The sequence below is a fragment of the Desmodus rotundus genome, chromosome 6, assembly GCF_022682495.2.
Source record: "Desmodus rotundus isolate HL8 chromosome 6, HLdesRot8A.1, whole genome shotgun sequence".
NCBI lineage: Eukaryota > Metazoa > Chordata > Mammalia > Chiroptera > Phyllostomidae > Desmodus > Desmodus rotundus.
Window position 1 is genome coordinate 83973549 of NC_071392.1, and position 24570 is coordinate 83998118.

Consider the following 24570-nt stretch of genomic DNA (forward strand, 5'->3'; position numbering starts at 1 on the left):
CTGGGCCGTGATGAGGTTAAGTACAGAAATTAAGCGTGAGCATTTAGAAACTTTTTAAGTAACTAATAGAATACACTGTTTAAAAATGAGGCTTGTATACATTATTGTCTTTTTTCACCCCATTTCTCTGGTATTTATTATACTTTACACTAGTGGTGTTTGGCAAAGCATTGCAAACACGTGCACACGGGACCTTAGGGTGGTTTGAGAAGCCTGGTGCGAGGCTGCCCCCATGCTGCTTCCCCTCCCACCCAGCACTTCCTGGGCTGTCACTGGAAGCTCTCTTCCTCTTCCTGAGCTATGGATGCTTCCCAAGGCTTTTTTTCCTCTTTAGGCTCTAAACCGTAATATCTCCACCTCTGACTTCATCACCACGGACCGGCACCCCACCTGGGTGGTGATGGTGGGGGCATGCGGGGGGCAGGTCGGGGCTGCTCTCTCCAGGATGAGAATGTGCAGTGCTCTGAGCCCACCCTGAACGACTCCCAGTCTGGGCTGCTGTTGTCCCAGGCTGGCATCAGCCAGGCGTCTGACTGGAGAGCAGAGTGAGGTGGCCTGGAGTGGGCCACGACTGCTGGGTGAGCCCATCAGACTCTGTCAGCTGGAGAGCTCATCGCGCCCACCCCCTCGATTTGCTAGAAATCGAGGTCCGTGAGACCACAGACTCAGCCACTCCACAGCACTGAGTACCAACGAGGGGCTTTACCGGGGTTAGCGCATTTGGGCTTCGCAACAACCTTGTGAAGAATGAGTATCACTGTACACACTGTACACATTCATGCATGAGCAAACGGACTCAGAGAGAGGCTGATGAACCGCTCAAGGCCACGCTGGGAGAAAGTGGTGGACCAGGAGTCTGCTGCAGATGGTGCTCGGAACAGCAGGGGCACTGAGGGGAGCCTGCAGTACAAGGCAGTGCGTGAGAAAGGCTGCAGCCAGTCCGCGGGTCAGAACGAGCCCAGTTTCCAGGGTCTGAAGTTCCGAACCTGAACTAATGTTCCATACAAATCACATTACACGTTGCTGTGAATCAGCCAGCAGGCCCTCTCGTTCCCTCATCACATAACTAAATTATGTGCTGAAGAGAAGCTACAAACCCTCACAGAAAAAGGAGGGGGCAGGCGGGGCCCCTTCCCTGGGAGCTGAGCAGGTTCTGCCACAATGTCAGGAAGCCCCACTCCTGACAGCAGAGGGATGGAGAGGTGGCCGCTACCGACGGGGAAAGCCCTGACGGTCTACAGCTCGAGCATGACCCTGGCTGAGGTGGGCATTTTCTTTGATTTCAGAACGGGGCTGCAGCTATGCCGTTCTCTGCCGTGGCAAGAACTCTATAATAATTGTTCTTATTTTTAAAAAATCTCATTTGAGGCATCTATGAAGCAATATTTGAATAGGTCAAATTTTAAAATGAAAAATTTTTATGAAGTACCTACGAAATAACATCTGATAATTCAAATGTTTTAATAATAAATGCTGTAACAAAACAGATGTTTGCATGCTCTCGGCTCTCCAAGTCCCAGCGGGCGGCTCACTTACTTAGAACATATGTAACACAACCTGGACTATCTGCTAGCGTTTGCTGGGACGGGATTAGCCCGTATCCAAATTGCCGCTGTCAGACATCCAGGGATCTCAAGCCAGGACCTGAATGTTTTTTTATGATGCTTCCATAGTTCCAAGAACAAGATGCTAATATAAGAGTTGAGCTATACTTTGCCTTTAACTCCCAACACATGAAAGGTGCCTACCACCAGTCTAAATAGCATTAGAAAAATGAAATTTTTAAAAACTAGAAACTTCCTAAAAAAGCCGATTAGAAGATCGTTATTCACATTGCAAAAATCTTTATTTAATTGCAAGAGAATTCATCACAAGATTTCTCCATGTCTGTATTTATTTATTTTTAAATATTTTATTTATTTAGTTTTAGACAGAGGGGAAGGGAGAGGGAAAGAGAGGGAGAGAAACATCAATGTGTGGTTGCCTCTCACGCGCCCCCCACTGGGGACCTGGCCTCCAACCCAGGCATGCACCCTGACTGGGAATTCAACCGGCAACCCTCTGGTTCACAGGTCAATGCTCAGTCCACTGAGCCACACTGGCCAGGGCTCCATGTCTGTATTTAAACGTTGGCTTTCAGGTGACTAGTTCCTATGCAGGAAGCCCAAAAGAGAAAGAAAAAATTGTTGTAAAGACTTTATTTATTCATTTTTAGAGAAAGGGGAAGGGAGGGAGAAAGAGAGGGAGCGAAATAGCAATGTGTGGCTGCCTCTTGCACACCCCCTACTGGGGACCTGGCCCACAACCCAGGCGTGTGCCTTGAACTAGAATCTAATCAGCAACCTGTTGGTTTGCAAGTCAGCACTCAATCTACTGAGCCATACCAGCCAGGGCCAAAGAAAATTTTATATCAACATGAAGCCACAGGACATACAAAAAACAAGAGGAAACCAGAAATGTTTACATGCCCAGTTTCCTGAGTCACTGGGAGAGAGTTCCAGTTACAAAGTTTGATTTATCATTGTTGTGTGTTGGTATTTGCAAGTGATGGCGTCACACAGCTCCTCCTAAGCACTATTTCTGTAATCTGCATAAATGCCTCCCAGGATGGGCGGTGGGGGATGGCTCCGGTTCTGCGGCTCAGGGAGGTGATGAGGTTCCCCAAAGAAGAAAAACGTGATTAAACGAGTCATCTAACCACTTAGCTAAGTCCTTTCTACAAAAATATTTTTTAACTTGAAAAAAAAGTTTAATGCCTTTATTTACATATTAACTTTGAGAGAAAGGAATTTCGAAAGGCTAATGATAACCACATCTAAATTGGCTTCGCTCTTGTTTAAATATTTCCACATTCGTCCCACAACCAGCCCACACAGTTAATAAGCACCTTCTGAGGGTCACGAAGAGCGCATAGCTGGTGATGCAAAGGCATCCCTGCCTTTGAGGAGCCCACAGCTTGGTGAAGGGGTGCAACTCCCTCTCAGCCTGAGTTTGCTTCCCGGGCCTTCCAATTATCATGTGATTTGGGTGCTTCTTAGTTTCAGAAATGCTGGAGTGACCTGACTGGCTCACTCTAAGTTTGCTGAAGTGGGTTATAATTCATGTAATATTCAAATTTCAACAACCAATGCCAAATAGTATGATTTCAAGTAGTATTTTGTATGTTATTTGTGACTTTCCCATCTTTTGTAAATGAAATACTAATGTAAAAGCTCCTCCCACATCTCCACTTGGATAACGCACTGGAATCTCAAAATGAACAAATCCAGAATTGAACTCATACTCTTATTCCCCACTCCATGACGAGGTCCACAGCCTCCTCCAGCAAAGCCGTTTCAGCGAAGGCCATCCCCATCCACCCAAATGTTTGTGCCTCCAATGTGGAAGCCCTGTCCACGTCTCCCTCTCTCCTCCTGCCCACTTCTAACCAGTTCACAAGAGCTCCACCTGGAGCCCACTCCCTTCTCTCAGTCCCCACTGCAGTCACACCACAGGGCAGCCCCAGTTGCAGGGGCGGTAACCTCACTCTTCCTCCCACCCCCTCAACTGCCCCTGTCACTGGCCTTTCCAGTCTACACTGCTGTGGGGACAAGCTCTTAAAAATGCAAATCAGATTAAATGTCTCTCACCTTCTTGAAACTTCTGAACTGCTTCCTATTCCTCTTAGGTAATAGGTCCAAACCCCTGCCTGGTCTACAGGGCTCTTCCAGAGGCTCAGAAGCTCACTGACTCCAGAGGACCTCGAGGGTCACACCCTCCCTGACCCCTCTGGCCACACCATGCGGTTCAGGTCCTCCAGCAGGCTGAACAAAGTCTTGCCTGCCCCATGACCTTCGCCTGCTCAAACGGACACCCAAATGGACACCCATCTCCCACTGTCCTCCTTCCCTGGGAACCTCAGGCCTCAGTCTGAGTGTCACTGCCCCCTACCCCCGAGTTGGCCCTGTTTCCGTGACAGGCTGAATACCCTCCTGAACATTCGCACTTCTGTCAGTAGGCTGTAAGTTTCAGGAGGGCGGAGTCTCGGTCTGTCTAGTTCATTGCCATATTCCCGTGTCTAACACTACACTGGTTTACCTTAAATGTTTGTTGGTTGAATAAGTGAATGAGTATTTTAAAAGCTGGTTTTAACAGCCACATTTACTGCTTTTAATTTATGCTTATTTTGGCATAAACAAATAAAAGCAACTGTATTCTTAGAGTTAATTTTTAGTCAATGGTTTTGAACACATTTCCTCCAGAATTATTTTCAGCCATGGGTTAAATACGCTTAGAGAGCCTGGGGACTAACCACCACTTAAAACACCACAGTACCCTCGGCTAGAAAGCAGGATGCCTCACTCTGAGTCTCTCACCCACCTCCAGCTGCCAGAGTCTCTTCTCGACGGCCCAGGACTCTCTTCCCCGCAGCCCCCAGCACCCGGGTGAAGGGCAGGCAGGTGACTGGCTGTTCAGACGAGGAGTTAAGCAGGAGATTACTTACATCAGCTCTTGGCTTGCTCTGCTATTGGGTATTTCCTTCATCAAGGACTGTGACTACCCACACTTGCTTCCTGCTTTTCTCCGTCCTGAATCCAAAATAGGAGTGTCTGAAAAAGAACTACCTGCATCCACCATTGTGTCTGAAATCCAACCATTTCTGCCTTCTAGTGAGAATTAAGACAGGACAGCCACTCTTCCAATGGAGAATATATAACACCGCCCTGTTTCCTTCCATCAATTTTCCCGTGCAACTACTATGGAAATAAACGCATTTATAAAATCCGGCTTCTCAGGCACTTTCAAGGAATTCTTTGCTATCAATTTCAATCAATTTGCCCCTCTGACGCTTTTAAACATTCAGTTTCTAGACACAATAGTTAGGGTTACCTCATGGATGTTATGTGGACTAAGACTGACTCCTAACGACAGGGACAGACAGGGTTGGGTTAGGGTTAGGGGGCCGGTAAGTGAACTTTAGCCATTAAACTGATGATGGCTGAGGGTTGCTGCCCAACTAGAGAGCTATGGAGATCTCTATCAGTCCTAGAGAAGATGAAAATGAAGGAATCGGTAACAGCACAGTTTGATTTGGTGGCCATAAAATGACTGAGGTGTCATGGCCTCAGAAAGTTCTAGAAGTCTCATGCTAAGCCCCAAGGAAAGGTTGAAGCTATATGATGCTAAAACAACCCCTCGAAATTTTGGTCAATGTAGTTATTTGGTTGCATGATGATCGAAAAACTGTCATATCATCAAATGAAACTAAAAAACTCTGAAGTTGAGTTAAAACCTTTGGGGTATATAGATACTTGTGAATTCAGAATGCTGCTTATACTTAAAAAATAATAACGTTTCTAGTCCAATGTCAGATTTAAGGCATTCCTGCCAACGTTATGAAATGTATGCCATAAAACATACATAACTGAGCTAATGCTGCCGTAGGAACCTTATCTTTGGAATTTCCGGACATGAGGGTTTCTCATTTCCATTTTAGGATTGAAGGCATCAGTCCATGCATTTAATTTCCTGGGGCTTTAGAGAAATGAGGAATAAAGAGAGAAGAAGGGGAAGAAAGAAAGGAAGGAGAAGAGGAAGAAGGGGAGAGTGAAGAAGAAAAAAAAAGAAAAGGTAAAAAGAAGAAGAGAGAAAGAAAGAACACGTTTTCTCAAACTGAGTATCTGAATTCACTGGTTTGGCTCCTGCTGAGGCAGACCAATTGGCCTATGAAAATAAGCTGAATGCGTTCTCTAATGCACACAGCCTGGCTGTGTAATTCTAAACCTTCATAACCTCAAAGTCCTTAATCATTTCTTTCTCCAGCCTTGGCTTGGCTTTCCTGCCTCGGAGAAGGCAGCAAGCCTGCCAAATTCAGAGTTGAGCCTTTTCTTTACTTTTTCTCCTTCCTTTTTTTTTTTTTTTTTGTTTTGTTTTCGAGATAGGACCACAATAAAGAGCACACTTTATTTTTTAAGAGCAGAAAGTGAACATCTTGCCCTAACCACCCTCATTGTACTATTTTAAACAAAATGAAAAATCCAAAGCCAAAATTCTTAAAACACAGCTGATGCAACCATATTCAAACTGGCCAAGAACAATTTCATCTTTGGACTGAAACTAAGTAACTTTAGTGGGTTTTAAAGAAAATGCTGGAAGACCTAAAAGAGCAGATGGTAGCTAAGAGAGAAGAGATAATGGGAATAACTGTCTGCCAGGTTGACCTGTCTTCCCAATGGTGACCCAGATGACAGGCTCCAGGTCCCCAGAATCAACCTGCTCTGGGAGAGTAGGCCTCTCTGGAGGACCAGCCGGAGAGGGTGTGGCAGAGCTGCTGTTAGGACGCACGGGGACGGGAGCAGAACATCACCAGAGTATTTAGGGCCTGGGCTTGGCACTTGTTTGGGAAAGGTTGTAGGGTTGGAGGTGGACTGAAACTTTCTCAGAACATAAAGAAGGAATTCTCTACATTCTTCTATAGACCTCACTGATACCAGAGCCTGATAAAGAGAGTAAAATAAATACCAAGTCCAGGCCGGTCCCATTTACGGAATAGTGAGACAAAAATCTTACAATATTAGCAAGGAGAATTAAGCAGTAATTAAAAATATAATAAACCAAGACCAAATAGGAGTTCATCCCAAAAATCTAAGAATGGATTAATATCAAGATATAAATTCACTATTCATAGGTCAAAGGAGAACTGTCTGATTGTATAAAGTTGCTGAAAAGTAATTTGACAAAATCTACCATTCAACCCTGATTTTTAAAACTCTTAGTTAAAAAACGATCGGTGTAGCTCAGCTGGTTGGGCATTGTTCTGCAAAGTGAAAGGCTGAAGCTCGCTTCTAGGTCAGGGCACGTGCCAGGGTTGCTGGTTTGGTCCCAGCTGGTGCGCGTACAAGAGTCAACCGATCAATGTTTCTCTCACACATCAGTGTGCTTCTTCCTTCCTTCCCCCTCTCTAAAATAAATAAATAAATAAAACCTAAAAAAAAAACGCTCTTAGTAAAAAAAGAAATATAAATGAACACTGCCTGGATAACATAAAAACATACCTCAAACAAGCATGCTTGAGAGTGGAACGCTAGAAACATCCCCATTAGTGCTGGGGGTGAGATAACCAGCCCACGGCTGTCAGCACTGCTACTTAATACCGCTCTGAAAGGGTCAGCCCGGGCAATTTGGTGAGAAGAGGGATTTGGAGGTATAAATTAAAAAGAAAGAGGTGATAATTCTTTGCAGACAATATGACTATATACATATAAAGTCCAAGGGAATCAACTGACAAACTATTAGAAACAATAAGAAATTTCTTTAAGGTATCTTTTAAAGATAAACTACTTAGGAATAAGCTTAGCAAATACAAGAATCCCAATTAAAACTAACATATTGACCTGCCTGGTGTGGCTCAGTGGATTGAGCGTTGGCCTGCGAATGGAAAGGTCACCAGTTTGATTCCCAGTCAGGGCACATGCCTGGGTTGTGGGCCAGGTCCCCAGTTGGGGGCTTGTGAGAGGCAACCAATTGATGTTTCTCTCACACACTGGTGTTTCTCTCCTTCTTTTTCTCCCTCCCTCCCCTCCCCCTAAAAATAAATAAATAAAATTTAAAAAGAAACTAACATATAATTGTCAGATGGGTACTTGACTCATTGGGGTGATCACTTCATTGGTTATATAATTGTCTAATCACTATGTTGTATACCTGAAACTAATATGATATTATATGTTAACCATAATGGTATTTTTAATTTTAAAAATAAAAAATAACATTTTGTGTGAGTGAAATTTGATAGTGACATTTAAGACATTTAGAAAAATACATGAAAGAAAAGTGAAGACATTTTTGAAAAAGAATAATAAAATAAATAAGAGGCTTATAATTATTGAAAAGGAGACCAAGGGACCATTTTTTCATGACATGACAGTATAGGCTGGATGTCCAAGAGAACCAACAGACTGATTATGAGCAACAATGAGAAGTCTCTGTAAACTGTACTACATAATATAGTATGAGATTAAAATAATTGGTATTGCAAAAGAAATTGATACCCTGATTAACTAAGCAAAAGAGAGCCAGAAAAAAAATAATAGCTAACATACACTGAGCATTTATTATATCCTGGGCTTTGTTTTATGGTTTGCTTATTTTCTTCACAACTTAGGAAGTGGTCATTGTGGTTATCACCACTTTAAAGGTAAGTACAATGAGGCCAAGACAGATTGCGCAGCTTGCCCAGTGCCACCCAGCCAGTGAGTAGCAGAGCTAGAGGCACTCTGGCTTTAGAGCCTTCTCTAATGCTACATGTGGCTCATCACGGCGTCATTTGTAAACCGGAAACAACCTGAGTGTCCATCTGTAGGGGTACAGCTGCATAAAACAAGGTTCAACCATGTGATGCAAAGAATGTGGCAGTTATGGAAAGGTGGAGGTAAAAAAAAGGAAGGTGGTAACATTGAAAGATCTCAATGATATCCTGAGTAAAAAAGAATATATATTGCATGCTTTCACTTTTAAAACATATAATTTTTAGCCCTGGATGGTGTGGCTCACTGTGTTGAGTGCCAGCCTGCGAAACGAAAGGTCACCAGTTCGATTTCCAGTCAGGGCACATGCCTGGGTTTTGAGCCAGGTCCCCAGTTGGGAGTGGCAACCAATCAAAATTTGGTTGCAAGAGGCAACCAATCAAAAAAACGTATCTCTCGCACATCAGTGTTTCTCTCCCTCTCTTTCTCCCTTCCCTCCCCCTCTCTAAAAATAAATAAATAAAAATAAATAGCCCTGACTGGTGTGGCTCAGTGGATTGAGTGTTGGCCTGTGAATGGAAAGGTCACCGGTTAGATTCCCAGTCTAGGGCACACGCCTGCGTTGCAGGCCAGGTCCCCAGTAGGGGGCCCACGAGAGGCAACCACACATTGATGTTTCTCTCTTTTTCCCTCCTTTACCTTCTCTAAAAATAAATAAATAAAATCTTAAAAAAAAAAAGATGTGCTAAAAGTGGACAATTTAAAAATAAGTAAAATCTTAAAAAAATAAAAGATATAATTTTCATATACTGTAAATACATATATAAAATTCTAGAATATACAAACTTTTTTCCCTAGAAGAGAATATGAGAAACTACGGGGTTTTTTTAGGAAGTAAAAAGGATATTTGTTTGCTGAGGCCAAGAGGATGCAAGCAATATAAAAATCAAAAGCTTATCTGGCTTTAAGTGGCTTTTCTTTCTCTTGTCCAAAGGGGCGGGTTTTTATCTGTACATTTTCTAAGGATCCCAATCTGCTCATGAAATCCTCACACAGGGGAAGCTGTTAGGCAGAGACTCCTCAAGCACCCCACTGGGAGAACTCTTTATCAGGGCGGAAGTAGCTGCTCCGCTTTTTCCCTTCTGCTCCACGTGTACTAAAAATAGTCATTGCACGTGAGAGTGAGCCCAGCAATTAGTGAAAAGAGGCTCTGGAAGCCCACTCTGCTGTCTTGGCACTGGTCCAGGTCCTTTGTTATTTTATTTGTGGCCACAGGGTCTTTATGATTTTCCAAAACTCCAGGAAGCTCCTTTTCCGTGAGCTCTCTCAGGTCGTCCTTTAAGCGGCCTTTATCCCCAGCAACTTTGTAAAATGTGAACACCAAGGTTTCCATGGCGTGTTCCATTTGAGATGGCATTCTGGTAAGGTCCTGGCTGGAGGTGTGGCAGGATCACTTCAAGAAATTATGATTTTTTACAACCAAAAGAATCCTACCCAACAGACCGTGTTGAGTGGGGAAGTGACACGGTCTAATCTCTATTTCTAGACAATTTCACCTGGCCGCTGAGAAAGGAATATACTGAGGGTGGATCCAAGAAGACTAAGCTGGTAGGAGTGGAGGAGATGTAGTCAGATTCAAGGTAACTGGAATTTAAAACTGGAACCAAAGGACTTGCTGATGAGTTAGATGGGGTATGTGAGAAAGAGAAGACTTGGAGTTGGCCCCTAGGTTTTTGGCCTAAGCAAAAAGCTCAATAGCATTTAATAACATGGGAATTACATTGAGAGGAAATGGTTAGTGTTGGCCTGGATTGAGAATTTAGGTTTGGACATGGTTAAGTCCAAACTATTAGTCCTGGCCGGATACAGCATCATCCTGATACACCAAGGTTGCAGGTTTGATCCCCAGTCAGGGTACATACAAGAATCAACCAATGAATGCATAAATAAGTGGAACGACAAGCCGATGTTTCTTCCCCTTTCTCGAAAATCAATAAATGGAAAAAAAATTCCCAACTGTTAGCTAACCAAATGGAGACCCGAGCAGGAGATGACTATACAAACCTGATGCAGGGTGAGGGAGCTGGGGCTGGAGACAGAGCTGGGAGCCATAAGCATGCAACTGGCATGTAAAGCCATGGGACTGGATGAGGTCATTTAGGGAGCGAGTGCAGACAGATCGAAGTTCCTGTTCTGACCCTAGGATGAGGTATGGATGTGGGGTGGGGGTGGGGGGGTGCATTCTGACATACAGAGAAGGAGCGGCCAGTGAAACGGGACTACCGGGGAAGGGGTGATCTAGAAGCCAGGCGAACACAGTGTTTCAAGATGGAACACCCCCGCTGTTCCTCAAATGCCGAGAGGTCAATCAAGAAAAGAACAGAGAGCTGGCAATGGATGTAGCAAGACAGGTGCTGCTGATGGCCTTCGTCAAGAGCAGTGTTGGGATAAGTGGCAAAAGCCCAAATGCAGCAGGTCAAGGAGAAAAACAGGAGGTGAAGACGTGACGATGGGCCCTGGCTGGTGTGGCTCAGTGGAATGAGCAGCAGCCTGCAAACCAAAGGGTCACCAGTTCGATTCCCAATCAGGGCACATGTCTGGGTTGTGGGCCAGGTTCCCAATAGGAGGGGCATGTGAGAAGCAACCACACATTGATGTTTCTCTCCCTCTCTTTCTCCCTCCCTTCCCCTCTCTAAAAACAAATAAATAAAATCTTTAAAAAAATAAAAAAGTGATGACGGTAAATATAGACACCTGTTTTGCATTTTGCTCTAAAGCTGGTTTCCACATTAATGGGTAGCAACCAATGACCACATCACAGAAACAGACTAGAAATTAGGTTTCAAAGCATAAAAGAAACTTTCCAGGGCACAGCATGTACATGCTTGTACATGTACAAGCAAGCATGTACATGCTTTATTATCTCACATGTTTGAATATTATAAAATATTCAGTATGCGCATCTATATATAAAGGGGGAAACTGAGGCTTCGAGAGGTTAAGTCACTTGTTCAAGGTCACACAGACAGACTGTGATAGGGCCAGGGTACACTCAGGCAGTGTGTTTCTGGAGCCCATACCAAGGAAAAACATGGAAGGAAGAGCCAGGAAAGACTCAAAGTACCGAGAGCTAGCAGGGGTGGTAGTTGCTGAATGAGCACCAGTTAGCAGTCATCACTAACACCGCCGCCAGGTTGGAGCAGGTTTGCGATGCACGCCTGGTTACTGTCGGAGTCGCACGTACTTATCACACCCAAAGTGTCATTTTTCAAAGCAGATCCTCTTTTTTGAGAACAGAGAACAGACACAAAACACTGGCATCCGTTATCACGTGTCCTGGTTTAGTCAATAAACTACCCTAAGCTATTAAGTCTCAACTAATACGAGACCCATCAGTTTACCAAAAACAAACAATTACGCCAAGCAGACAGCTGTGACGCAGAACACACTACTGAAGCGGACAGTCGCCAACACCTACCTGTGGTCGGCATTTGGCTTCGGTCTCCCATTCCACAGTCTTCGGTTCACAGAGGGAGGCGGCGGGGAGGAGGGCAGAGGCGGGGGAGGGAGAGTAGGCAGAGGAGGCAGGTTCCTTCCATCTTTCCTGAAGCTGGTGCCTGGGTTCCCTTCCTTGTCCCCTTCTCCATCATGTTTGAACGTTCTCCGGGGTTTGGGCAGGGGGTTGATGAAGGGTTTTTGAGGGAAGCCCCCATACACACTCTCTAGGCTCTGGTCCCAGGGCTTTCTGCACGAGCTTCTTCCCTCCACAGTCTCGGGGGCAGGCTGCCTGGCTTCTAGGTCCAAGTGGTGGGACCTGAATTCTGAGCCGCTCCCACACCCACGGTTCCTGGTTAGGGTGGGCCCCTCCACGGTCTTGTCTGGCAGGCAGTGTGGAGAATAACAAGTCCCTGGTAACTGGGGATCCAACCCTGCCAACCCATCCTTCAGAGCCTGCTCAAGTTTCTTGACCTGCTTCAGCACAGAGAGGCTGGCATTCTGAAAGCACTGTTTGCCCAGCCTCAGCTCTCGGCCTCTGCCCAAGCTCGGAGCCGGCTCCCTGGCTGGCTGGCTTCGGTCTGGCCTCTGCCCTGTGTCCCGTCCCCTGACTTCCACTGCCCCTTCATTCCTCCTGATCTCTTTACTCTCTCCTTCCAGCCTCGTTCCGTTCTGAGCCACTGTGACCCGAGTCCCCACACTGTCACCACGTCTCCTCTCCATCACGCAGGACGCCCGGTAATCCTCTTGCCCATCTGCTTTCCTGCCAGGTGCAGGGGTGGGCAACTCCTTTTTCCCTTCCCATTCTGATATCTTGTCCTTTATGCTGAGGGACTTGTGCCCAGCCCCACCTCGGGCAGGAGGGCAGGGGTCCTGAGCACTGCTGAGCTGCCTCCTGCCAGCCCTGCTGGCTTCTTTAGCACTGAGACCTGAAGCTGGGTCGCTGATGATCATATTTGAGTTGATCATGTTCTGCTGAAAACAGTCTACTCTTGACTTTAGCATCAGGTTGTTGAGGCTTTCCAGAGGGCTTCGTCGGAGGCGTGAGTCCCGATCAGTCTCTAGGAAAGGAATGGAGGGCCTAAAGGGCTGCCTTCGACGGTCTTCCCCAGCCTCTGGGCCCTCCACCTTGACCCTGGACAAGAAAAATAAACACTGGGTGAGGGACTTATTTACTGTTCTTGGCGGGTCATAGAGATTTCCCAGAACTTAGATATAAATGTTCTAAGCTAATTGCACATCCCAAACATTGAGACCACCATTAGAAAACCACATATTTTTCTTGGGGAGATATCATGGAGCTATTGGGTTTTGGAGTCCAGCACACTGGGGTTTAAATCCTAATTCAACCACTGGCCAGCTCTGTGACCTTGGGCAAACTGCTTAACTTCTCTAAATCCTCACCTGTAAAATAGGAATAATAGTAACACACCTAACAGGGTGACTGTAAACACTGAATGAGCTAGCCTGCATAGAGCATACAGCATGTCATAAATGCCCAAGAAGTGGTGGCTACTATTATTATTAGCTTTTTTCCCCTGATAAAAATAGGAGAAAGGTCATGAGATCAAAGAGTATAGTCTAAGTTTCCTGTGCTTGTTTAGTCAATGGATAAACCTTTGTAATGACTACTTAAAAATTAAAACAATGACATGGGCTATAAAGTGGAGCTAATTCTGGGCTTGATAAGTTGTCCTGATTTGACTCGGTAGGGACACATGACTGGCTGCACTGGAATTAAACCTCCTTTAGAATGTGGAGAGTGGCCTCTCCGTGGGGACAGGGGTTGTTTTGTTTCAAATTTAGCCTGTTTTGGCTACTGCTGTCTCCCTGGCACCTAGAACAACACCTAGCGGAGTTGGCGGCCAATAAATCTTTGTTGCGTGAATGAGCGAGTGAATCAGCAGGTGGATCCAGATTCCATGGGTGGCCTTGAACTGCACTGTCCAATAGAGTGGCCACTAGCCACATGTGACTCCTGAAATTGCAATCAAACTAAATTAAAGCTTCAGGTCCTCAACTGCACCAGCCACGTGTCGAGCACTCAGCAGCCACATGCGGCTAACGGTTACTGTACCAGATGGTGTAGAACATTTCCTCCACTCCAGAAAGTTCTGGCCTAGAATGTCCACGTGGGGATACACGTCTCCAAACGTGCTCTTAGGAGACTAGTGTCATGAAGATGTTGGAAATTATTGTGGAAGAAAGTCAGAAAAACGTTTTTAAGCTAGTCTACTGAGAACGGGAGTATCTGTGTTTTGAAATGTAAAACTCTTCCACCAGCACAGACCATGACGGAACACTGGGACCTGGGATGTGTCAAGATTAGCAAACATGCTCGGGCCAGCTTCACGGTGCACACTTTCCGAACGGATACATCAGGCTGCGGAGTAATTCTGACACCCCAGTAAGGTTCACACGAGGAAAGAATAATTAGCAATTTCACGCACCCTGAGACTATTTAGCTTTCTAGTCCGAAGACGAACAGTTGTTTATGTGAAGACTTCTCCCCACAGAGACATTAGCTCATGAGCTGTGTTGCTATTCTTGGTTGTTCAACATAAATTCAAAACTTGTGAAATTGCAAACACATTTTCATATGTTAAATATGGCTACCAAAGTCGAATTCCTTATTTCAATAAACAATTAGCACCCATAACAGAGTGCTTACAGAAAAGAAACATGTTTTTTAACTGTCCTGTCACCACTGAGGCCATTGGCATGAATTTAGATTTAGTGGAAACTGGAATCAGAATCATTTTGTTGGTATTTTACTGAGAACTCAAAAGTCGGAAGTTAAAGTCCTTGCTCTCACCATGCTAGAAGTGAGATGAAGAGATAGGACAGATGTAAAAACACAGTTCAGGCCCCAGCCGGTGTGGCTCAGTGGGGTGGGTACCGTCCCACAAACTGAAAAGTCACCGGTTCAATTCCTGGTCAGGGCAGATGCATGGGTTGTGGTATGGTCCCCAGTTGGGGGCATGGGAGAGGCAACTGATCCGAGTTCTCTCTCACATCGATGTTTCTCTCCCTCCTTCTCCTTCCCTTTTCCTCTGAAAGGAAGGGAGGAAGGGAGGAAGGAAAGGAAGGAGGAAGGGAGGGAGGGAGGAAGAGAACCCCACAGTTCAGGTTAGTGCATGCTTAGTGATAAGTGATATCATATATAATTAGTATCATACATACTGTTAAACAATATTGACAGCAGATAAATACATGGTTTTAGAGTCAGAGGGACCTGGGTTTGAATTTTGGCTCCTTTTTTTTCATCTTAATGTAAGCACCCTATTTCCTTTGTCTAGGCTGGAACTTTAGGAGTACAGAGGCCTAATTTATCTTGTTTGCTGTGACCAGTACTTAACAGGCAGTCACTGAATATTTATTATATGAATAAATGAATGAGTTAATATATGTAATATGCCCAGAGTACATACATTATGAAGCTGGACATTAGTAAATGGTAACTAGTGTCAGTTAATGATGACAGTTATTGTCTAAGGTCCCAAACATCTGGCAGGACCTCACAATGACAGAGGCCCCATCTGCAAACTGAAAAGGAAAGATGCCTTGCCGGAAGGTCACGCCTGACTAACAAAGCTCAAGCAAGAGCAGCAAGAATGATGAAACCTAGGGCAGAGAGCCTTCTTCCCGTAGCTGCTGCTCCCAAGAACTTCTTGAGGGCCTGTCTCCAGGACTGCGTGGCCCAGGAGGGGCTCTACAGCTGCAAACCGCTCCGTGACGGCCAGCTGCTTTGCAGAATGTGAGAGGGAGTATCTGAGGAACATCTGGGGAGCAAACAGTCCTGCTAATACAAGATGGGGAGAGATGGCTACGTGGACAGACGCAGCTGCAAAGATTCAGGGCTCACTGATAACTGCAATACCTGTGCATTCTAGGAGTTAGGAAAATAAACCCTGGGCTGGAAGGTGTAAGTGGGGACATTGCCTGCAGTGGTCCTGGGATCATCCTCTCAATGCACTGGGTGCTGGTCAGACCTTCCCCTGACCACTTTGGTCTCAGGTTCTTCACTGAGCACCTCGCATGGAGATAATGTGCAGGAGGCTCAGCACAACCACTCAGAAAAGAACTCGTCCTTGGTGCCAGGAAGTGGGGTTAGTGAGCAGAAAAAGGCAGCGGAGAAAGGAAGGAGACTGAGAATCTGGGCCAAGTTCTTCACTCTCGGGGAAGAAAGTTCTCACCTGTCAGCCAATCTGTAGCTCAGGTTTTCAGTCTGGCTGGGGCTGCCCTTGGCCGGCCTGCACACGGTCATCGTGTCAGCACGGAGAGGAGGTCCAAATCGCCTGGGGGGACAGGGATCGCACTCAGTGAGCCACACCCCATTCTAGTTACCCCGGATGGATTCCATCCAGGAGTGCAGGGGGACAGGAACGCACCATGCAGAATCCCTGGCCCAGGAGGGGGGACAAGGGCACAGAATCCCGAGGTCCACCCAGATTCAGACCCCACGCCAAATCTCTTCTCGCACGTGCGTATACGTGTGTGTACATATACAAGAAAACACGCAGCCTCAGGAAGCAAAACAAATACCAGCACAACCTGATACTTCTTCAGCCTCTGTAAGAACCTGTGGTGAATGGAGAGCCCTCAAAGACGGGGAGAGCTGCTACTCCTTTATTTGAAACAAGAAATAAACTGCCTCCCAAAGTGTGAATATCCTCACAGAAGTCTTCTAGTCTCCTGCTGGCCCGGAGGGCAGGCAGCCAGGTGTATGCCCACACTGCCCTTGGCTCGGGAGTCCCGCAGAGAGAGCTTTTCCCAGTGACTCCAAACCCAAGAGGAGGGACCGACTGGCCACTAGGTCATCCGTCAAGACTAATGAAGACTAGGAGACGGTGCTGGCTAACCCAGGAACCCCACTGGGCGGGCATCTCACACCTGACAGATGGCAGTGGCCGTGAGGGCACCAAAGCAGCAGCCTCACCGCCGCAGTAGCAGTTTTATAAGGCACCCTCGGGTGTCTGACATCTAAATGGACTGAGGTAGCCGATTCAGAAGTATTATTTCAGCCCTGAGCAGTGTGGCTCAGTTGGTTGGGCATCATCCCACAAACAGAAAAGTCGCCAGTTTGATTCCCAGTCAGGATTGGGTGCGGGAGGCTGCCAATTGATGTTTCTCTAACACACACACAGATGTTTCACTCCCTCTCTTTCTCCCTCCCTTACCCTCTCTGTAAAAATAAGTAAGATTTTTTTAAAAAAGGAATTAGTATTTCAATAGCGAGTTCCTACAGTAATCCGTGTCTCCCGGCAGGAGGACAAATGGACACTGCACAGGTGGGCGTGGCTAGGGAGATGAGACCCGTGGAGAATGCCAAGCACGTAAAGCATGAACACCACAGGACCAGTCCCTCCTGAGGGAGAGGAGGTAACTGCTTGACTAGAAGTTCAAGGAGTACCAGATACTGGAGATTCACGTCCTTTTCCACTGAACCTCCAGGGAATCCCTCTCCCATCACCACCTCACATTTCCAAGATTCCCACCCTCACTGCCAAGATGGCTCATCCGCCAGGTGGCAGGTGGCTGTCCAAGGTCCTGGCCTGGGCGTCCCTTCCCCCAAGAACTCTAAGCGTTGGGCTTCAACACATGCATGTAACTCTGGGGAACAAAGAGAGGAAGGTCGGAGGGAGAAAAAGAAAAAGACAATGATCATGGGCAGCAACTTAGGAAGAGGGACGTGTGCTTGCTTTGGCAGCACATATACTAAAAAGAGAGAGGTTAGGGACCAGTGAACTAAAAAATAAATCACGGAATCACGGAAGGGAACAGATAGGTCCCAGAAACTGTGTACGTGGAAGGGGATGGAGCTGAGGCCTGCCCGTGGGCTCAGCTGTCCCCTGGCCCAGTGAGGCAGCATCCTGCATTTGGGGTAGGTCAATGCTGAAAGCAAGCCCAGTTCTTTCAAGAAGCCAGGCCCCAGGGCTCTCCCGTCCCCTAATGGAGGAGAGCCCTGAAAGGCCTTTTAGGGACAGGAAGGAACTCACTGCCCCTCTCAAACAATGCTCCGCAAAGCTTCTGGGGCCTCTCCATCTGGCTGGGCTGGCAGACACTGCTCTTCTGTCCTACATCTGGCAGAGGGCCCACCGGAGGTCAAGGATAGTGGCCACTCCCTGACGCCTGCCCGCCCGCCTGGAGTTGGCACTGTCTCCACGCAGACCAAACCCACTGTGACACAGCCCTGTTCCATGTGGGCACCACTCTCCCTACCCACGCCCTTCTTTTGAGCTGGCGTCCTCTTTCACCAGCTCTGTGAATAGGTGCCAGGCCCTGTGCAGGATGTTCTGGGGACGCAAGATGAGGAAGACATGGTCTCTGCCTTCAGGGACAGCACCCAGGACGGTGCCCGGGTCACGATCAGTTCTGCCATCCAGCTCTCTCCCCAAGGGAACAGCTGCCCTATAATTCCCAGGAAGCCATAACTTTTCCAAAAGGGACAAAGCCCACTGTGTACGAAGCACAGAGAACTACATATGCACTTTGAGGTTAAAGATCAAGAAACACTTAAAGGAACACTATGTCTATCTGTTGTGTTGTACACCTGAAACTAATACAAAGTAGTGTTGAGTGCAAACTGTAATGGAAAAATAAAATAATAGCCCTGGCTGGTGTAGCTCAGTGGATTGAGCGTGAGTTGCAAACCAAAGGGTTGCTGGTTCGATTCCCGATCAGGGCACATGCCTGGGTTGCCGGCCAGGTCCCCAGTAGGGGGCATGCAAGAGGCAACCACACACTGCTGTTTCTCTCCATCTCTCCCTCCCTTCTCCTCTCTCTAAAAAAAATAAAATAAAATAAAACCTTTAAAAGAAAAAGAAAATACTAACAAATAGGAACAATTAAACAACGTGGCACGTAAGTAAACTCGCTTTCCATGGGGCAGTAACACTTCGGTACTCAAAGCAGGGTCTCCAGAGAAAGAGCTGTCCACATGATGTAGGACAGAAGAGCAGGTTCAGTGGGACTCAGGAACTGAGGGAGCACAGAAGCCCGGAAATCAGCCCACAAGCTGTTCTGAATTCACAGAGGGATGGAGAATGCTTCTCCCACAAAACTTTGACCCTCCCTTTTTGTCTCTGATGTTAAAAGTCATTAATTAGGTGACAAGCCTAGTTTAATCTGCTACTTAGGAGTACTCTGTGACTCAAATTACCATGATAAACTTCTATGTCACTTCATAGGTCTAGGGTTGCAGGACAGAACTATTTTCTGACAGTGACGACCTCCTTCTTGTCACCTCCGGCAGGGTTTCTACGGCAGCAACAGGGGAGGTGACGCATGGTGTACAAAAATGCTACTGTCAAAGTCACCTACAAAAAGCTCGGACGTCACTGCTTTAGAGACTGCTAGAAAACCAATCTGAACATGTTTCAGCCACGGGGAAGGGGCCTGACTTTCCCCAAATCTTTAAACAAAAACAGTGATTTAAATAAAAAGTGAAATCTGAAAATGTTGATAAGCTGATGAATGGATTTTTAAAATGTGGTATGCCCACATAATGGAATATTATTCAGCCCTAAAAAGGAATGAATACTATTTCATGCCGCAACATGGATGACCCTGAAAATGCAGTGAGTGAAAAAGCCAGACACAGAAGGCCATGTATCGTGATTCCATTTATCTGAAATATCCAGACCAGACAGACCTGCAGAGGGAGGGGATCGGGCCTGACTGCTAATAGGTAAGGGTTTCGCTGGGGGATGATAGAGCTGTTCTGGAATTAGACTCTGGTGATAGCTATGCAGCACAGTGAATACACTACAAGTCACTGAATTGTACACTCCCACATGCTGAATTTTATGTCAATTAAATCTCAATTAAAAATACATTATAAATATACTCAACAAAAAATGAGAAATTTAGGCAGGGGAGAAGGTGGAGTAAGGAATAAAACATATGCAGCTATTGTAATTTTCCACTGCCCTTCACTACTCTAAGGTTAGTATGTTAGTTCTGAAATACATTATATATGCATATAATTTGATTCATAAAATGGTCATACTTGAAAAACTGAATGAAAAATATAATGAGGATCATGATAATATACTAATAAAATTGAATTTTAAGTGTTTTTTATTTGTTTGGCAAATAAAGCTACAAACTGTTCACCTTTAATGATTCTAATAACTCTTAGCTTATCAGGTTTTAAAGAGGAGGCAACAAAACTGAGAATAAACCATAACAATTACAATAGAACAAAAATAATTGTTTTCTCAACTGAGCATTCTCATCAGCAAGCATATCTAGAAGGTGTGCATTTTCAGAAAATACACCGAGAAGGGAAAGAAGCACGCAGACATACAACACAGCTTTTGCTGTGTCTAACCGATCCTTCGGTGCGGCCCACTGCTGAGCATTCTGATGCCTCACCTTTATCATCTTCTTCAAACAAAAAGAGCTTCCCAAAAAAAGATGAAAAGGAATTGCTTTTTTTTTTTACTTAATAGCTTCATTTTTTTATTTTGTAGTGTTTTCAAAAACAACGCAACCTTTTCACACGTGGAAGAAGATGGAGGACTCGGAGCAGCTGAGGAACCAGAGGAGCCAAAGCCCACGGGCTGCTTCAGAACTGCACCAGGGGACCAAGTGTGGCGAGATCGAAGCCGCAGTCTTGGTCCAAATCCGTAGGCCATGCCTGCAGGAAAACACCACACACCACGACCGGGTACCAGCTCCTCCTCAGGGCACCACGCTGGGTGAACAGTGGCAGGGCCAAGGGCATGACTTTTCTGCTAACCACCACAAAGTCTTCTCGTTTCTAGTTCCCCCAACAAACAAGAGTGCTCAAGAAGCGTCTGCTGAATGAATGAACACACACCATTTTCTTACACCTCATGTCCTTCAACAGAGGAATGCATAAACAAGCTGGGGTTGAGCCACACAACGGAATGTCACTCAGCCATAAAAAGGAGTGAAGGCTGACGCACACTATGCACGGAAGAAGATTGAAAACATCACGCTAAGTGAAAGAAACCAGTGACAAAGGACCACACATTGTATTCCATTTATGTAACATGCCCAGAATAGGCAAATCCAGAAAGCAGATCCACAGTTGTCAGGGGCCTGGGGAGTGGAAACAAGCAGTGACCAATAACAGGTACGGGTTTTCAGGGGGAGGGAGGAGAGTGATGAAGATGTTTCAAAATTAGGTAGTGGTGATGGCTGCACAAAACAGTCAACATGCTTAAAAAATAAACAAACAAAACACTTAACTGTATAGTATAAAAGGGTGAATGTTATGGTATGTGAATTATATCTCAATAAAGCTGTTATTTAAAAAGATGATGAGGGAGGGACCACTGCTAAAAGCGAGGGGTCCTGGTCCCCCCGCAGACCACATTTATTTTCCCACCCCCGCACCATCAGTCAGCCACAGGAATACCCTCTGGGGAGGGGCGGGCGTTCCCAACACACAGCGAGCTGCCCCTGCCCCTGCCCCTGGAACTCAGGTGTAAATGCCCAGGGTGAGGTTTCACAGAGCTGCTCTTACACAGGCCGCAGTGTCAAGGCTCCTCTGGGAGAGGCCTCCAGACCCAAGACTTCCTGTCAGTGTGAACACCCAGTTTCTGACAATAACATTTCCTTTTAACAACCTAACCTGTATTTTCCTGACCTACACCTGTCAGTTTGTCTGGCAAAGGAAGCCCCTGGAAACGTGTGCCGAAGCACCTTGAAAAGACTGGACCTCCTGAGGCCAGAGGCAGCTAAAGATTTTTTTTTAAAGATTTTATTTATTTATTTTTTAGAGAGAAGGGAAAGGAAGGAGAAAGAGAGAGACAGAGAAACATCAATGTGTGGTTGCCCCTTGTGCACCCCCAACTGGGGACCTGGCCTGCAACCCAAGCTTGTGCCCTGACTGGAAATCGAACTGGTGACCCTTTGGTTGGCAGGCCCACGCGCAACCCACACCAGCCAGGGCTAAAGATTTTTTATTGTTCTCACTACTTCCCTAAACCCAGGAAGGACTTGTTTTCACTCTGCAGAATGTTCTTACATATGGAGATGTATTCGGTCACCTGAGTAGGATGGAAACATATTTTTCACTTGACGATTTTTGCAAATCATGCTTTTTGCCTCACTCACTTGCAATGTGGAAGTACTTCCACATGCAGCCTTTGGGGTCACCACTGTGTGAAGGGTAAAGAGGAAAGGGCGATCAGGTGGCGAACTTGCATATGGACACCAAACCACAGCATGTATACCGCTGGGTAACTACCAGCGCCACCTCCCAGGTAAAAGTTAGTGTGAGTTTGCCATGGATCATAAAAGACGAAATTATCAAAGTTATAAATATGCTAATACTGCCAAAAGATGGCTTAAAAATCTGAATTCAGGTAAATTATTTTCTTTTATATTGAAAAAATCATACTTTCTCTTATTTCTTTTGGGTCACCAAACTACAAGAAGTCAGGTTCTAAGTTCTTTGCACTCCTAGTTTATTTTCATTCTCACCTGAGGACATTTTTTCATTGCTTTCAGAGAGAGAGGAAGGGAGAGAGAGAGAGAAATATCTATGTGAAACAGAAACATTGACTGGCTGCCTCCCATGTGCACCCTGACCTGGGATTGAACCTGCAACCTGGGCATGTGCCCTGACTGGGAATTGAACCTGCGACCTTTTGGTTTATGGCACGACGCTCCAACCAACTGAGACACATGGGCCAGGGCTCCACTCCCTAATATTTTAACTTGCTCTTCCTTCTCTCTGTTCTTGGCTAGGCCAGAAAACACTTCTTGTTTCTAATCACTACAAAAGTCAATCAATGTCACTGCTCCCACCATTGTTCTGATGAGGAAACTGAGCCTCCGAGAAGTTTAAGTTCACGTGACTCATGAGTGAGAGCCAGGAAGGACTCTATGCTTTGAATTCAGTTCTGGTCCTTATACACCATCACTGTAGCCTCATATTAAATGATCTAACCTAAACCAGAACTACACTTTAGCTATTTATTTTGAGTGTCCATGTTATTCAGCTCTTCGAGATCAGCAATTGTCCTTTTTCTACAGCATGCTCCGTTTCATGAACATTTGCCAAATGAGTGAGCTGGAAGGGAGAGTAAAGGTTTCTGTGGGTCTCTCTTCTTATGGTTCTGTGATTATACATTTCTATATTTGGGGCACCTACCCTAAGAAATAATCCTAAATATGAAAAAAATGTATACATTAAATGTTTATAGTTATGTTGTTTATAATATTGAAAAATTTAAAATAATTAAAAATGTCAAACAATATAATGGTAAACTATAACATAGTTATTTGATGGCATATTATACTACAAATTAAATTCTGTTTAAGAAGACTACAATTCTAGCCCTGACTGGTGTGGCTCAGTTGATTGGGCATTGTCCCGCAAAGTGAGAGGTCACTGGTTCGATTCCCAGTCAGGGTACATGCCTGGGTTGTGGGTGTGATCCCCGGTAGGGTCGTGTATGAGAGGCAATGTTTCTCTCTCAGATCAATGTTTCTCCCCTCTCTTTTTCCCTCTCTTCCCTTCTCTCTAAAAATAAATCAATAAAAATTTTTTAAAAACAAAAAAAGACAACTATAGTTCTATAGTGACAGGAAGTAGATAGCAGTTGCCTAGGTCGCGAGTGGGTGGCCAGGAGGATGAGGAATGCCTGCTAAAGGGTCTGGGGTTTCCTTCCGGGGGCCGGGGGGGGGGGGGGGGGATGAAAATGTTCTGATACTGATGGCGGCTGCACAACTCTGTGACTATACTATGAACCATTAAACTGTACACTTAAAATGAGTAAACTGTACTGAGTATGAATATATCTCAATAAAGCCATTATTTTTGAAACGTAAATATAAAAGTCACTAAAACCCCCCCGACTATTATTAAGTGAAAAAAAAATGCTCGTGTTGTAATGTCAGATGGAAAAAACGGGATCCAAAAGCTTGTATCCAATGGGGGGAAAATAACATGATTTTAAAAAAGGGAGTGAGGAAGCTACTCTTATTCAAAATTTCTTACACATAAGAAAATGACTGTAAGGAAATGTAACAAAGGAAGAACAGTAGTGGTCACTGGGTAAGAAACTTGGAAGGATATTTTTTTTTCTGTTCTCTCTAATTATCTTCATTTTCTTCTTTTTTCTTTTAAATCTTTTTTTTAAAGATTTAATTTACTTAATCTTAGAGAGAGGGGAAAGGAGGGGGAAAGAAAGGGAGAGAAACATCAATTGGTTGCTTCTTGCGTGCCCCCTACTGGGGACCTGGCCAGTGACCCAGGCACGTGCCCTGACTGGGAATCGAGCCAGCGAGCTTTTCGTTTGCAGGCCAGCGCTCAATCCACTGAGCCACACCAGCCAGGGCTCTACTTATCTATAGTTTCAACAACAAAAAACCTGACTTCCAAATTTTCTACAGTAAGTGTGCATTATTACTACTATTACAAATAATGGGAAAATGGGAACCCTGCTGTGGTCTCAAGTGTCTAGCTCTGCCCTGAGGCGCCCCCAGAAGGCCCCATGGTCATGGTCTCCAGTCTCAAGGCAGTCTCAGGGCTTCCAGCTCAGCTGAGCCCATCACCCCACAATTTGTTTTGCTTTGTCACAGTCTCTCCTGAAAGGAAGAGCAAGGGATACTTTGTTCTTATCACCTCCTTTCCCTCAGTAACCACCCAGACCTGGTCTGTGGTAGCCACTTCCCAGTACAGGTGTTTCAGTGGGTCCAAAGAGAGGCTATACTGAGGTTCCTGACTAAACTGCCATGCAATTCATTCTTCCAACTAACAGCTGTGTCTACTTCGCACTGGGAACTGAGTGAAGCATGGGAAAAATGTAAAATAAATAGATTTATTTACCCCGAGAGTTTTCCTTCTTATACAGGAAATAAGAAG

At 45.5% G+C, this 24570-nt stretch overlaps 2 protein-coding genes across 4 annotated transcripts in view; both read right to left on the bottom strand.

Annotated features, from left to right (window-relative positions):
* DENND2A (DENN domain containing 2A) overlaps positions 1 to 24570 on the bottom strand; it is a 90587-nt gene that overhangs the window by 49908 nt on the left and 16109 nt on the right. For 2 of the 3 annotated variants that reach the window (XM_045191189.2, XM_024555131.4), the window contains exons 2-3: positions 15917 to 16018; positions 11704 to 12855 (exon numbers count right to left, since the gene is read on the bottom strand). In XM_045191189.2, coding sequence (XP_045047124.2) covers positions 11704 to 12855; positions 15917 to 16018 — 1254 coding nt within the window. The remainder of the gene's footprint in view (positions 1 to 11703; positions 12856 to 15916; positions 16019 to 24570) is intronic. The other variant, XM_053926922.1, reaches the window with a different exon arrangement.
* LOC112299900 (protein S100-A10-like) lies at positions 9382 to 9642 on the bottom strand. Its single transcript, XM_024555132.1, has one exon. It carries the CDS (start codon positions 9640 to 9642, stop codon positions 9382 to 9384), a length of 261 nt encoding a protein of 86 aa, XP_024410900.1.

Excerpts from the sequence above, each read along its gene's own strand:
- LOC112299900 (XM_024555132.1), bottom strand. The coding sequence starts at position 9,642 with ATGCCATCTCAAATGGAACACGCCATGGAAACCTTGGTGTTCACATTT.